This window comes from Notechis scutatus, chromosome 5 (assembly GCF_049901735.1).
Source record: "Notechis scutatus isolate UNSWTSFEM ecotype Mainland chromosome 5, rNotScu1.2, whole genome shotgun sequence".
Taxonomy (NCBI): Eukaryota; Metazoa; Chordata; class Lepidosauria; order Squamata; family Elapidae; genus Notechis; species Notechis scutatus.
In genome coordinates, this window is record NC_142013.1 from 87,717,585 (window position 1) to 87,734,157 (window position 16,573).

Here is a 16,573-nt window from a genome sequence, read left to right on the forward strand (position 1 = left end):
AGAGATAAGGTTCTTCCATCTCTAGTTCTGGATGGGGTGGCACTATCTCAGACAGATCCAGTGCACAATCTGGGGAGTTCCTCCTAGATTCACAGCTCAGTTCTGCCCATTCATGGATTGGGAGGCCCTGCTCACTTTCACCTATGTCCTTGTAGCCTCCCACTTAGATTACTGTAATGTGCTCTAGCACAGGGGTCACCAACCTTTTGGACCTCAGGGACCACCAAACTCAATTTTAAATCCCGCGGACCACTAATATGAATTTTGACTGACGGTGGGAAAGTCGGTCCCATATTCCAGAGCTGCAGTAGTCACAGGACTGGTCCTTTGGTCATCCAGGAGCAGCTGCTCCTCCACCCAGGTGCACTGGCCTGACGTGGACTGCAGGAGCTGCTCTGGGGTGACCAAAGGGCCAGTCTTGTGACTGCTGCAGTTCTGGAATATGGGACCGACTTTCCCACCTACGTCAGCAAGCCACTCCGAGGCGGATTTCCCTCCCCCGCCGTTGGTCTTGCCTTCCAGTTCCAGCTTGCTTGGCTCTACTCAAGGTAAGGTTTGCGCTCGGCCAAAGGGTGAGGGCCAGCGAGTGGGTGGGCCATTGTAGGCGGTGCAGCCTTGTGTTCCCATACAGCCTGGATTATTGCTTTGGGGGGACATTTCTCTGCGGACCACCAAAATTTTCTCACGGATTACCAGTGGCCCCTGGCCCACCAATTGGTGACCACTGCTCTAGCATTCAGAAACTTCAATTGCTGGAAAATGTGGCTGTACAGGTAATAAATGGTACCAGCTATACTGTACATGTAACAACACTACTTTCAGGTGCACTGGCTGCTGGTGTGTTTCAAGATGCTGGTTGTCATCTTTAAAGCCCCAGATGACTAGGGACAGGGTTTCCTGAAGGACCATCTTTTCTCACAAGTTTCTACTCATCTAGTCTATTCAACTGATTGGTCATGTTGCAGATCCCATCAGTCTTTTTCTACTGTAGAACCTGCCTTATGAAATATTGTCTCCTGGAGATTACAGTGGCCCCAATCCTATTGGCTTTTCACAAAACTTTAAAAACTTGGCTATGTATGGGTTAAGCAATCATTACTTGGCTTTGCTATTACTTGGTTAAAGCTTCTGTTTATACTTATTTATACTGTGGATTTTTATTTTAATGTTTTTACACCATTTTAATATGTATTTATATTATGGATATTTTAGTTTTAAATGTTTTTACATTGTTTTAATAGTTCTATAAATTTAGAACTAAAAGCCTCCCAGAGATATTTGATTGAGTTGGGTGGCTATAGAAATTGAATAAATAAATAAGCAATATTTCTACAATAAATCTGAAGTATGCGCTATTGTTAAGTTCTCATTCTGCAATTATCAATAGTCAGTATATTCAGATGACCAGCTTTGAGTAAAACACACCATGTAAAACAGTAATTGTTTATAAACCTTGACATAGCAAATAAACCTGCTGAGACGGGTAGGGTTTAAGATTTGTAATGGCCTGGGAGACAGACTAGTACAGACTTTCATATCACAAGGTTCAAACATCAACTACCCAAAACATCGGTGTTACCCTATTTTTCTATAAGTGTAAAAATTTAATTTTGGATTAATAAGTTATGCACTGTTTTGAATATGTTTTTTTTCTTAAACAGACCAAAGTTTTGATGCCCTAATGCCAATGACAAATGGAGGAAATGAAGAGGATGCTAACAATATGCATAGAGAGTTTGCTCTTATATCAGGTGGGAGACAAGAGTTTCCTGTTAACCGCAAGATCGTTCACATGATTGAAGAAAAAAAACAGAAGAATGATTCTGTTGAACCCAGAGAGATTGAAATTTACACCGTTTCCGCAATGCAAACCCCTTGTTGTTGCAAGAATCAGTATGCATTTTATCTATAGCTTTATCTTATTGAGTATGTCCAAACTCTGAAGCTATTTTAATGCTAAAGTATCTTAAAGCTTCCTAACTAGCATGAATATTTGTAGAAGGTGTTTGTAAGATTTTGAAAATGTTGGTTTTGGGTGTAAAATATTGCCAATGTTGAGTTAAATATGCATGCCCTGTGCCTTGATTACAGAGTATTGCTTTTTTTTAAAAAAAAAATCTTAATAGCTTAATTAATACAAGTTATTTATTATGATTTAATACAAAGCTAATTGCACTGCCTACATAGTGATATGACCAGTTTTAGTATCTCAAGTAAAGCTCTACAAGTGCTACCAATTTTGTTCCCAAGTTATTCCATATACATTAAAACATTTCCTTTTAGCTTCCTGCTAACGTTAGCTGAATTAATTTCAATCAATAGTACAAAATTTCTATTTGAAAACTAAAGAAAATGCCATCCATATTAATTTCATTTGTAATTAAAATTTACTTTTACTTATCAAGGGTGGGTACTTACATTCAGAATACTTTCAGTTCAAAAGAGTTCACTCAAGGCCAAGCTAAACAAGTCAACTCTATGGGTTGTGATCATATATTTGGGGTTTGTTTTTGATTAATTCTAGGTACAAATAGGTAATAGTGTTTTCATTGTGATTATGGCAGGTGAAGTCTGTTCTCTCCCCACCAATTTAGTTTTTTGGCGGGAAGAATGGAAATGTGGATGGAAGGGGAAAGTATCCACAATTAAGTTCATCAAAGATATTCTGATATGGCTGCAAATTGAGCTTGTTTTTCAATCACACCATTGGGAAAAAACAACTTTTTGTGAAAACTGTGATTACTTTTTTTTCTCTTTGGGGTCCATGGAGAAGACTGCACTCTTTGATGGAGTCAATGAAATATAGACACAAGATTCTGAATCACTATTAAAATGGTGGTAGTTAGCATTTTAACAGGACTGAAGTTGATGTATGATTTATCTATAAATTTTAATATTTTTATTTACTGATAATAATTTTTTCCAATTTTATAGTATAAGACTATTATGCAAATTGGATAATTAAGTCATTTTGGTATATAATTGAAGAGATCTGAATGGTAGCTGAGTTAAAAACCCATATGCGATTACTTAGAAGTAATCAGTGCTCAGCTAAGCCATTCAGGCAGAGAGAACTATATTGCAGATTTTTTAAAATAGAAATTAAGATTTCTACTGTTTTAAAGTAATTTCAATATAATGATTGTTCTCACTTGAAAGGCCTTTATGTTAAGCAAGAATTTTATATAACTGTTGAGGAAAATAACTACTAGTATGTCTGCTGAAAACCTTTCCTACAGCATTTAAAATTTCTTACAACTTAAACATCCAATATATTAAATGTTACTTGTCTGCCAATTAGTAGAAACTGCTAAATGAACTGGCTTACTGATCCAATAAGAACTATGATTTGTAAATCAAAACAGAATTGTAGTCATGAGAAACCAAAGCAGTAGGCTGGTTGAATAAATTGTGGCCAGTGACATTAAATTGTCCCATTGAGGTAAAACGTTGATATCACGAATTACTTGAAGCTGAAAGTATTGATAAAAGTTAGCACTTTGCAAAAATAAAGCCAAATTCTGCTAAACAAAGAATACCCTTCTTAATAAATAGAACAAGACATTTTTTAAAAAATAGTGACTTACCAAAAATAGCACTACTTTTTCTGTACTTTTTATTATTTCTTGCAAGGAGATTTTTTAGGGCTACATTAATATTTTCATGCTCTATTTATGATCTGATCCCATTAAATGTCCAATTTAAAATAAATTATGTCTGTGATATAATTATTGCATTCATGATTGATTTATTGGTGTATATAAGTGGCACTTTGGAATATTGCACAGATTGTATTCTAAAGATGGTTTTGTTTTGCTATTTATTTTAAATAAAATTGCTGATAACTCGCTGCATTACCATTCTTGAATTTGTACACTTTTCATAATTGTAGGAATCCAAGAATTTTCATAATTATTGTTTACTATATGCATATTGCAGCCTGAACTTAAAATAACCATACTATTTACAAGTATCTATTAAACCTTATAAAACAAAGATTTTATAGCATTTAAAATTGCACTTAACATTACAGGTAGTCCTTGAAATACAACAGTAATGGAGTCTGTCCATTACAGTCCTATGTCGTGATGGCTGTAAAACAGGTCAGTCACATGACTGACTTGATTTTATGACCTTTTTTTGCAGCAGTCATTAAATAAACCTGCAGTTCACTATGAGTGCAGTTGTCCCCCAATGGAAGTTCTGGGTTTTAGTAAAAACTGTCTTAAAACATGGTTACATAAGCTCGAGGTGGTGCAGACAACCATAAATGGGTCCATTGTGCCAAGCTTGAGTTCAGACACAGAGGTGACCCAGCAGTAAGAACTTCCAATCTGGATCGTAGGTCCCCTTTTTCAGGTCATCATAACTTCAAACATTCGTGAAGCAACTAGTCCTAAGTCCAGGACTATCTGTATCTATGACCTTTATCCCCAAAAACTTCTTGCAGCTTTGTATGACGTAATCCATACTAACAGTAACTGTTGGAAATATGCATACCGTTTACCCTAGGCATAGTTAACTTAACACAATCCAATGGTGTCTATGGAGATTCTCAATCATCTAAGACATGTTTGTCCCAAAGGTGCTTTTTTCAAAAGGCAATGGGACTTTAAAAAAAACCAGAAAAAAACAAACCACAAGAAAGTCCAGTTGCCTATTGGAAAAGCACCTTTGGGATAAAACCATTGTGTTTGATGGAGCATACTGTTAAACAAGTAGGTATTGCATTATGTCTGGATTAGATTATTTTCTTTTATCAGAGAAACTAAGTCGCTATACAGTTTTCAAAGATTCATCAGATAGAGGTGTCCAGATATATAAAGAATCTGGTTAAGATCTAAAATGTTTGACTTAAAAGATGGCCAATTTATAGATTTTTTTAAAAGAAGTGCAGAGAAGATGGCTTTTATTTTGAGTCAATTTGTGCTTGACAGGTCTATTTTTTAATACAGATATGAATTGCAGTAACTCCATATTGAAAGCATTGGCAAATGGAAATATCATCAATGGACATTTGGACTTCACTTCCCCACCTCAGCTCAATGGATTGAGTTCCAGGCGTGAAGAATGCCTAACATTGATAGTACCTAATGCACTAATCTCTGATCATAACCGTATAATCAGTGATGGCCATAGTGATGAGGAACCATCCAAAGTTCTAAATGCTTCTGATATGTGTGGTTCTTTACATCAGAATGGAAGCCCAAGTAGCCTTGTTTCAAATAGGCCCCCATGGTTGGATGACCTTGGAGATACGTTGCACTATGGACACTACCATGGTTTTGGGGATACAGCTGAAAGTATTCCTGAACTTAATAGCGTTATTGAGCATTCCAGTTTGATTAAAGTTGCAGAAAAATACGATAATACTGTTTTAGGTACAATGTATCTTTATCATGGTTCCTGAACTATTAAAGACACATTTTCTGGATGTTAATATACTTTGAAATAATAATACAAATAATGGGGTTGGGATGGTAACACCTGAAGATGCAGGATTTTTTTGTTACATATTACTAAAAGCATTTGACACAACAGCCTTATGCTTCTAATTTTGCATGTGTCAGGTTCATGAGTTATATTAATAGCTAATTTTACAATAGAATGTTTTGTTTTTTATGACAAGGTCTAGTTTTATATATTTTTTATTTGCTCTAAGAACTTTTAGAATGTTTTCACTTTCATCAAACCTTTCTAAAAAAAACCCAAACTCTGTAGATTAGTTCATTTTGATATTAGCAAACTATGGTGTTTTGATTTAACATTTTCTGTTGAGACTATGGTAAGCAATATCGGTGCCAGTTTAGACTATGCAAGGTGTGGGTCGTGGCAGCAAAAATGAGTTTATGTATTTGCTCAGTTTTCAAAAGGAAGTGAATTTTCTTGGATCAAGTTAATAACTGCTTAAACTGAAGTAAAGATGAAGCTTTACATGTTTTAATTCATAATGTCAAAGCTGACATCAGCTTGCCCTACTTTTTGTTAAATGTTAACCTTTTGTATTATAAGAGGGGGGGAAATAGGGTCATATTCTACACCTAACAGAATAAATTTGAAATGCTTTTTGCTCACTACATGTAAACATCTTACCATAGTTCACAGAATGGCATTTTGACACTATAAACTATAAAAATTGTTAAAATGTCATGTCAGTAGCTTTCAGCTTTGTTTTATTAAAATGCATGGCTTTACTTTTTAAAACAACATTGCTTTGTAACTTTAAAATATGCATTTCCAGTTAAAAGTAGTGGCCATTTTATTTTTCAGCAAATTCAGTATCCTATATTGATTGAATTTGAAAAGGTCGATTGTATAAATTCTATCTACATGTATACTTCAAAAGCTTTTGTGATTTGCATAAACTCTTGTGATTTGCATAAAATTAAGATGAATGAAGTGCTTAAAAACAAACTGATGTGTCTGTGTTTTGTTTCTAAAGGGACCTTTACAAATTGAATTAGAAAAGAAAACATCGCACTATATTTTAGCATTTTTGCACAATATCAGTAGTATGTTTATCTGCTACCTAAATATTTTGAAGTGAAAGTTATAATTGCCTTTCTAAAGAAAAAATCACCAACTATTAATATCAAATAAAGCTCTACCTAATCCTTGGTTGTGACACTGAGCTGAAGCTAACCTAATCTAGACAGAAATAGATTGGAGACTGCTGTGATGAAGGATACTGTATATTGTGCATTGGATTGTGGCCTTCTCCCCTCTTCTCCAGTCATGTTAGCTCAGGAATGCTGGGAGTTGAAGTCCACAAGTTTGAAGAGCCTTGCACTAAAGCAATGTCAGAATCTTTTGTACATGTTACTCTAATAATTAGGGATGCTCAGCTAATCAACCATAGGAACATTACCATGATTAAAAATAATTTATCTGCAAAGCAATAGATACAAGACCAACAGCCTCTACAGCTTCCATTAAAGCAGGGGTCCCCAAACTTGGCAACTTTAAGACTTACGGATTTCAACTCCCAGAATTCTGGAAGTTGAAGTCCATAAGTTGCCAAGTTTGGAGACCTTTGCATTAACCTTTCTATTGCTGAGATATTTGACTGTCAAAACTTTGGTCAAAACGACAGTATGTTCAGTCATGAAACTCATTGGTTTCTGTAAGCAAAGATGAACAGAGAAGAGAATACAGTTGTCTCCAATCTCTGGAAGCAGGTGAGATGGCCACTTGGATTAGTGGGAAGGCATGTTTTAAAAAGCAATCATCCAGGCCACATTTCATGTAAGCAAGTTAGTAATGTGTTGTTTTTAAAAATTGCCTTAAAATACATTGCTTGACAAAATCATTGATAAGAGGCTATCTAAGGGAAGAAGACTAATTGAGGGTAGAATGGAAGGACAGCCGTGATGAGTTGAGTGGAACTTATACAGCCCAATTTAAAAGGTGAGGGAAAGACATGGGAAAGTAGGCAGGAAGGCTGGCTGTTGAAAATAGGAAACCATTAGGTTACCAAAATGTTTGTCAGTATATTTACTGTATTTTTGGATGTATATACTCTGCATAGTTATAAGAAAAAAAATGATACGATGCAGTACTGCAGGCTACTTCTGCTGACTGCTGGCTGACTGCAATTTGGCAATTCAAATCTCACCAGGCTCAAGGTTGAGTCATCCAAGGTCGGTCAAATGAGGACCCAGATTGTTGGGGGAAATACGCTGACTCTAAACTGCTTAGAGAGGGCTGTAAAGCAGTATACGTCTAAATGCTGTTGCTCTTATGTGGCCATTCAAATTATCCATCTGCTCATTTTAATCCAGAAAGAAAAGGAGGTTCTGAGTTTAAAATGAAAACAATTCATAATCTGGGCTCTTATAGTAAAAGAAAATAGATTAATGGGAGGTGTTGAGAAAAGGGGAGCAGATTCAGGTGTGGCAAAATTACTTTCAAATTACAGACTGGTGAACTTATGCTTCTCCAAGCTGCTTTCAGTCTTAAAATTACATGAATATTTTTGAAACTGCTCTGTGCTGCATAAATAAAAATATGCATTGGCTAATCTAACTAATGTATTGTCAGAAAAAGGGATTCCTGATTTAGATTTCCAGCAAAGGAAGAATATATGTTACAAAGACGATGGGGACACCCATTGTTGCCCAACAAGAGAACTTGGCAGTATTTTTGATTGGCACGAAACCTCCAAAATAGGCTAGGAGACTCAGCAAGAAGTAAGGGTGTGGCCCAGAGTCTGAAGAACTTCAAATGCCACTTGAATTAGGTATCTCAATCAATGCAAGTTCTGGTTTTGTTCTAGGTTTCCATCTTAGTGGAGGAGTGGAGAACTGAAGGTTACGGTAGTTGGGAATACTTGAACCCATTAGACCAGGGGTGTCAAACTCATGTCACAGCAGCATCACATGATGTAACGGGACTTCCCCCCTCTTTGCTAAACTGGGTGTGGGCGTGACTAGCTGTGATGCATCCAGCCCGCGGGCCAGGAATTTGAAGCTCTGCACTAGACTAAGGAAATCAAACACCAAAGGAAATCCATGGGCCAGGACCTTGAAAAATATCTCCCTGTAGTTAGTCCCATGCTAAGCTGCTCACATCCCATATGATCTCTTCTTTCCTTGGTTTCCCTGCCTTAGCTGAAATTTATTTTCCCAACTGCCCTCAGATTTCTATCATAATTGAGCCAGTTCATGTTTTTATTTCCTGCACAAGGAATATCTTAGATTTACAAATGGTATCTTAGAAACTATAATTCAATAACAGAAAATAATTCTTGCTATACATTTGTATATTGCAGGCTCTGCATTTAATTCATTCTAAAACACGGTGGAAGGAAGAGCATAATAAAATGATAACAATTATAAGAATTATGAGAAACGTTCTAATATATTTCATCAAAGGAAAGCAACTTCCTTATTCTACACTCCCCTCTAGTGGAAATGAAGAGAAAAATGCAAGCTAGTTTTCTTCTTGCCAATGGAACATATAGTGAGGTGTGCAAAAAGAGGGTCTTGAAATATTATTGTGTTACAAACAAACCCCATCCTTGTTGCTAGCTGATGGGAAATGAAGTTCAACAGTATCTGGAGAACTAATTCTTTTCTTGATCTAGCACAAGGATTTTCCACATGGACAAGACTATTAAAACACCTTAAGTAATGTCACGTTAACTACAAGTAATCCTTGTTTTAGTAACTAAATTGTTTCTAGCAATTTAGTTGATAATAAAAATGGTTACTAAGTGGAAAAAAACATGACCACGACAGTGTATGGAGGCTATTGTGGCTTGGAGGAGATAAAACATGCTGAGGTTGAACCCAAACTATATGAACCATTTTGTTCGTTGAAGTACCCAGGCAGCTCTGTTACTGTCTGTCTTTGGAATGGCACTGCCTGTAAGAGAGCAATGCCAAGACTTGGACATTTTCCTGGATTCTCAACTGCTACAAGATGAGCTGGTGGCAGCAACACTGGTGAAGCTTCTGCCCAGCTAAGTGATGACCAAATTACGGTCCTTCCTGATGCAAGAGGTCCTAACTATGCCCCATGTGGACTACTGCAATCTACCCTGCATGAGCTTTGAAGATCAACTGAAGCTATTTGTTGGGCTAGAACCAGTGATGGGATTCAATTTTTTTTACTACCGGTTCTGAGGGCCTGGCTTGGTGGGCATGGTGTGGCTTGGTGGGCATGGCAGGGGAAGGATACTGTACAATCTCCATTCCCACACAACTCCAGGGGAAGGATACTGCAAAATCTCCATTATCTCCCCACCCCACTAACCTGCTTTCCAGCTCCGTTCTCCTGTGCAGGGCAACAAAAGAAGACCCAGCTGATCAGGTGGGACTCAGGAGGCAGAGAATAGATGGGGACAGGGCCAGTCAGAGGTGGTGTTCCGAACTACTCAAAATTTCTGCTACCGGTTCTCCAGAACTGGTCAGAACCTGCTGAATACCACCCCTGGCCAGAACACAGTAGCTATGGTGTTGACTTATATGGGAGCCTTACTATTTATTTTATCTTCAGTTCCTTCTCTAATAATTTCTATCAGGGCTTTTTCCTGCTTGCTTGCTTGCTTGTTTGAACAGCTGCTTACAGCATTGGTATTTTCAATGATTCGCCATGATTCTAGGATACCTTTTGTGATCTGTCAATACCAGTACAAACTCTGTTAATGTAGATAATGTAGTTTATGGTTTTTGAATTAATATGCTTCGTTCTAAACTTGTTTTTGTTGCACTGCATTTGTCACTTTTCAGTCAAGTGAAAAACCTGAAGCTTTACACCATTCTTTTCAATTTCAATCACTCTGCACTGATTGTTATCAGCAAATCTAGGCACTCACTGTTCATTCCTAACTCCAGATCACGTAAAATTAACTTAAAAAGCACAGCCCTAAAACTGACCTTGCAACAGGGTCAGGGAAGAAGGAACAGTTTGTTCAAATCTCTGTTACAAAAATGTTGATCTGTTCTTGTTTCTTATTCTTCAACCAATTTTCTCAAATGAAAGCATTTCTCCTTTTAGAAAAATTCTGTTGAGTTTGCTTAGGTGTCTGGAGGATGGACTTTATCAAAATCAGCTATCAGAACCACTAAAGCCAGTTGCTTCTCTTCCTAAATCAACAGGCCCTTTAGAAAGTCAGTTACGCCCTGGTTACCTTGTGGCTTGACTGTTGCAATGCACCCTACCTGGGGCTGCCTTTGATGATCACCTGGAAACTCCATCTGGTTGAGAATCAATGATGTGGCCAGTGATGGGCAATGCCTCTGAGAGCTGCAGTGGTTGCCTGTTTGCTTCCATTTGTGATTCAAGTTGCTGGCTGTTACCTATAAAGCCCCATGTGGCATAGGGTCTTATTAGTTGAGGTACTCTTTATGTCCCTAATAGCCACCAGCAGAGTTGTCACGCTATAGGTTCTGAAAGTCTATCAGGAGCACGCCTTCTCTGTTGCATTCCTATGGAATGACGTTTCCTCCCAAGATATGGGTGACTCCCACTCTACTGATGTTTTGGAGGCTTGAGGCATTTGGTAATAGAATCAGTTATGAAGAATAATTTTCATTTGCACAAATAGGTAACAAAAGATAATGTTTATATTTCTAAAAAATAGAAAATACTAATACAACCGCCATTGAAATATACAGTACGAATGAAAGATAGTGATGCTATTTAGGTTGTGACTAATCTGTGTTACACATGAAGACTGCTGCTTTTTTAAAAAAAGTTTCATTAAATGCATATTGCATTTTAGGAAAGGCTAAACAAAACCTTAACTTAGATCCAAGCAATAAGATACAAAACCACCGTTAGTCTTTCCAGACCAGAAGATCTATAACCCTTATTGGACAATTCTATATTTTTCAGAGCAAAAGTTAGAAGCATTTTTAAAACAACAACAACCGCATTATTGGTAATTGGAAAGAAAAAGAAAACATCATGAGTAGGTCACTTGAAATGGACTTTGGGAATAAGAAATGGCAAGGATGGTAATAGAATATGACCCATAGCTGATTTGCAAAATTGAACTTTATGAAATCACAACCTCAGTTAACTGGGCAGTTGTGCATTCTGCTCTAAAAACCTGACTTTAGGGGATACAAATAAGTGGGATATTCTTTTGTCAACCTTGTTCAATTTCCTCCAAAGATCACTATGATCCAGTTCAACTAACACATTACAGTAGGCTAATATGTGGTTGCTGGAGTTGCATAAAACACTGTCCTGTGAACACAGCCAATGTGATTACTTTATGTTTCAGGCAGTTGGATTAATTCAGACAACAATGTTTTGATCATGACTTTACTTCCCATACTAGCAGTGTTCCTTTGCTTTTTAACGAGGCTAAAACAAATGGAATTCAGTGCAGGTAAGCACTTCATATTGTTTGCTGGATTTATCAGACATTCTATTAAATGATAAAGTGATGGTTTGGATTTGGGTTTAACTATTTCTACAAATCAGACATTCTAATCGGTGTAGTATAATTTATGTCTTTGAAAAGGTGAATTATAATTTATTTAAAAATCATGGTTAAAAAACATGGATTAGAGCTAGGTGTGCCACTTTAGTGGGTTCTATACATCAGTATAAGTAGAAGTGAATATGGGAAAACAGGATTTTCAGTCCAGTTACTGAGGATACTATCAAAATTTGTAAAAAGCAATTTGAAATCAGCCCACCCTTGTATTTATTACTGCCAAAGTCAATATTTGACAAAATACTATCAAAACGGTGAGAAACTTAAAAGCTGGAGTCAATAAGCATTTTTAAAGTGATTAGAATTCAGGACATATGAAATTACCTAACTAGATTCCACATAAATGCTTAGTTTTAATAAGCTTGAGATATTGTGATATCTCAAGCTTTACTAAGATTTACTAAACCTTAAAATTTACTAAAATTTAAAGTCATGTATGTAATTCATCCATACATTTATGGATATTTCTTAAAGATACCTGGAAGACTTTTTGAATATCTCAATGCTTGGAGAGATAATCCTAAGTCTCCTGAAATCTTATTTAATACTGATTTATTAGATATTTTGCACACGAGAGTGGGTAACATACACAAGAAATCCTGCATAATTCTGAAAATGTACAATTTAGAGTAACTGCTGCATATGTACCTTTTCCAAATAATGAGATTGAAAAATGAGTAGATAACAGCTAAGTAAAATTATTTTTGTTTTCAATAATTTATTTAGTTTCAGCAATTAATCGCAGTGGCTTGTGAGATTAGAATGCTGAGCTGACAATTAACAGACTCGTTTTTGAGACCCATTGCTGCCATGGGGCAGGGTGAGATCCTGTCACATGCTCCAGCTCCTGCCAACCAGCAGTTCAAAAGCAGTTCAACCGTGAGTAGATAAATGAGTATTAATTTGGTTGGCAACTTCACAGGGACGTGAAAGGATTCCCTAACTGGGCATCCGATAGGCAACAGTCCTGTCATCCACAAATCCTTTCACCACTTGGTGCTTCTGACATGGGAGTATTAGTATTATTCTGGATATGAAAACCAAAGAAATAATGGTATTGCTTTCAGAGTTTAAAAAGGTATAATAAGAACAATACTTGGCTACAATGCATTCAATAACTGAATATTATCAATTAGATTTAATAGACAACCCTTTAAAATAACAATCATTCAGGTTTATGCTCCAACTATAAACACTAATGTAGAAGAGGAGTTTTATGAGTATTATGATCAAGTTCATAAAATTGCTTTCTCAAGATAGTCTGCTTGTGATTTGAGACTGGCATGCCAAATTTGGAAATATTAAAGAGGAAAATGTAATTGGATTGTATGAAACAGAAGACCAGCTAAACAATTGCTGCTATTCCCATTATTTATTCAAGCTAACATTGGCTTCAAACAACCAAAACAATGCTTCTGTATGTGAACATCTCCAGATGGAGTATAAATCAAATTAACTATATTATTTCTAAAAGGAGAAGTTCAATTATAGCATCAAATATATGACCAGCTGCTGGCTGTGAAACTGCTCATATGCAAACTCCAAGCTAGGTTAAAGAAAAAGAAAGATATTTCCCACAGTTTTGAACATATACACATCATTTTCAAGGAGAACATTGGGAATTCGTTTGAAATCCTGGCCCTCATTGACACAGATTTAGAGGAATTATAGAGCAGACTTAAATATATTGTGAAGGATGAAGGTAAAAAGAGACTGCTTAAAAAAAAAGAAAGGAAACTGAATGTCAGAAAAAACCATGCAAATCACCAAGAAGAGGAAAGCAGCCATGGCCAAGAAAAACAAAAATCTCAGGAAGGAACTGAACAAAGAGTTTCGGAGAGCTGTTAGAAAAAACAAGAAGCAGTATTACAACAACATCTGTAAAGACATTGAAGATAAAAATAGACATAGAAGAACAAGGAACGTCTTTCAAAAGTTCTCTGAACTCTGAAGAGGTCCCAACCTTGAATTGGTATGCTAAAGGAGGCCAACAGACAAATAGTAACTGATTCAAAGGAGATTAAGCAAAGTTGGAAGAAGTATACTGTAACACTATACAGTAAACATCCAAGATACCTAAGAGCAATGGTGTCAAACTCAATTTCACTGAGGACCGCATCAGGGCTGTGGTTGACTTTGAGGGGCCGTGGCTGACTGGGTGGGTGTGGCCAACTGGGTGGGCATGGCCAGCTGGACACCACTCCCCAAACTGCTGGCATGTTTCCTCTTTGCACTGGGTAGACTGGGCTGAAGCCAAGTGAACCCGATGTTTCATCTTCACATTGGGTAGACTGGGCCAAAGCGATGCAGGTAGACCAGGCTGAAGCGATGCAGATAGTCCGGGCCAAACCAATGTGGCCCGGCCTCTTACATTTTCCACAGCAGCCCCACAGGCCTTGAGTTTGTCACCCTTGCCTTAGGAAATTCCCTAATTATAAAAATCTCTAGTACTAGAAGATGAAGTTCTCACTAGAGGCTCAAGTGATTAGGCTCAAATTATCCTACATCAGAGACATTATGCAAAGACGTAGCTTTCTGTTAAGGCTCTTGCTCAGAAAGGTGGAAGGAAAGAGAAGAAGAGGAGTAAAATAGGTGGACTTAGTTACAGTAGCGACAAGCGCACCATTGGACAAACCTGAAAGAGCAAGGGTAGATAGTCACAGAGAAAATTTACTAAAAGCTAGACGTTGACACTGCCATAGCGGCACATGATCAATCAATCATTTTCTTTGAAAAGTCCACATATACGATGCAGTACACACATTTGCAGGAAGAAATGATGAATCAGAACTACTACTTTTAGGACATGGTATGTAATTTATGGCAGTCCAAAGACTGGCTAAGTCAGCTGGAAGTTGTTCTTCAAAAGGAGACTCACGGTTCTCCAATCCTGTGTTATGAGATGGCTGGTTCTGGATTAATGGAGGCAGTTCTCAGGAGGACAGACAAGATTAGAAAAACATTAGCTATGGTCTTATGAACTTTAATGACATTAGTTTTCCATCATGGAAAATAACAGAAATTGCTATATTGCCCATTAATTAAAAAAGTTGGGGGGGGGGGACGACGGGTCAGTGCAGAAGTCATAGGTAAGTTGTCATATTTGTTAAAGGATTGGAGTTGTCTGCTTTTGCGTCTTCTTTGTAACATGTTATTTGCTTTTCCTTTTAACATGTCCTAACAACTTCAGTAAAGGAACTTGTAGAGTTCTACAAGAGGGTACTGAGTTAAACGTTCTAAACACACATATCTGTAAGTTTCGAATACAGATGATATTTACATCTCTCAATGTTTTATGCAGTTTTAAGTTGCCTTCTATAATTCATGTTTTTGCTGCCATAAAATTTCAACGGGCAATTACATGTGTCCCTAATAAAGAGAAATAGAACATTAAGCATGACAGCCCTTGATAAATGGTTAAGCGTCTGTGCCTCACATTTTCAAAGAAACATGGAATTTTTAAAATTAACTTGAAGCTAAATTTGTATGCTACCCAATGAAAGTCAGATTGCAAGTCCGATGATCTGATTTTCTTTACTGAGCCATGCCTTCAGCCATGAAACCTCCCAAGTGTGAAGAAGATTACATACAAAGGAAGACTGGGCCCCAGAGCTTCAAAAGAGCAATGATGTGTTGCTGTTGTATATCAAGCGGTGGTGTCGTATTTTAATTTCATCATCCAAAAAACATTGGTCATTCCAGAGTTCCGTAACATGCAGTTTTAGCACTGGTAAATAAGCTATGCATAATAATGGATAAAAGGATTTTACAAATATGCTAGAAAGCACTTTTCTATACTTGCATGCATTTTGCTGAATCAACCACAGTGGAAGCACTTGACAAAAAGACAAAATACTTAGATGGTCAATAGTGTCCTAGCACAGAGATGAAAAAATGGAGATTGATTAATTTAGCTTGTGAGTGTTTAATTCTCAAAAGTGGTAGGTCCAAAGACAACTCAAAATCTCGTCACAGCAACTCATATTAGAGAAGGTTTTCAATCCCATCCCTTTGCAGTTACTTCTGTTGTCATTTCCTAATTATGTGATGTTCTGCTCTACTAGGATGTCTCCAATAAATTGGTCATAAATCAAATGTCATCAGGATCCATGTCCACATAGCATATACAATACTGTGTGTGCTTCCCCCACCACTACTAATATGGGGCTTTTACTCTTTGTGTATGGATAATGTTCTTGTGTCCTTGTTTACTCATTTCTCACAAACTCTCTAATAGAATCCATAGTCCACAGAATAGTATCCTGGTGAAACCATATGTTTGCCACAGGGACTTTTCCTGTGATGATCAAGTGTGTGTGTTTCTCAAAGATTGCTGAGAATGCCCACTAAGTTTATTGCTCTTGACCTGCAGTGCAGTGATTATAGGACTAATGGTGATATCAGTAGAGGTCAAATCCTTTATTCCTAAGGTCAGTTACAAGAATGGTGTAACACCATCAATTTATTTGAAAGGCAGTTCAAATAAAAACAACTATAATTGTATCAATAAAATAATGAGTTATTGGAAGAAATCTAAAAAGGCAACTAATTGACTAAGTTTCTAAAACTATTAAGCAAATGGCTAGGAAACTGCTAAGAGATGTTATTTACATTGAAATG

General features: G+C 36.9%; 1 protein-coding gene across 1 annotated transcript in view; it reads left to right on the forward strand.

Annotated features, from left to right (window-relative positions):
- ANKRD10 (ankyrin repeat domain 10) overlaps positions 1–6,414 on the forward strand; it is a 32,716-nt gene extending 26,302 nt beyond the window's left edge. The window contains exons 5-6 of the mRNA XM_026668893.2: positions 1,662–1,751; positions 4,956–6,414. Of these exons, the coding sequence (XP_026524678.2) occupies positions 1,662–1,751; positions 4,956–5,410 (545 nt within the window). The 3' untranslated portion in view covers positions 5,411–6,414. The remainder of the gene's footprint in view (positions 1–1,661; positions 1,752–4,955) is intronic.
- The last annotated feature ends 10,159 nt before the right edge of the window (positions 6,415–16,573 follow it).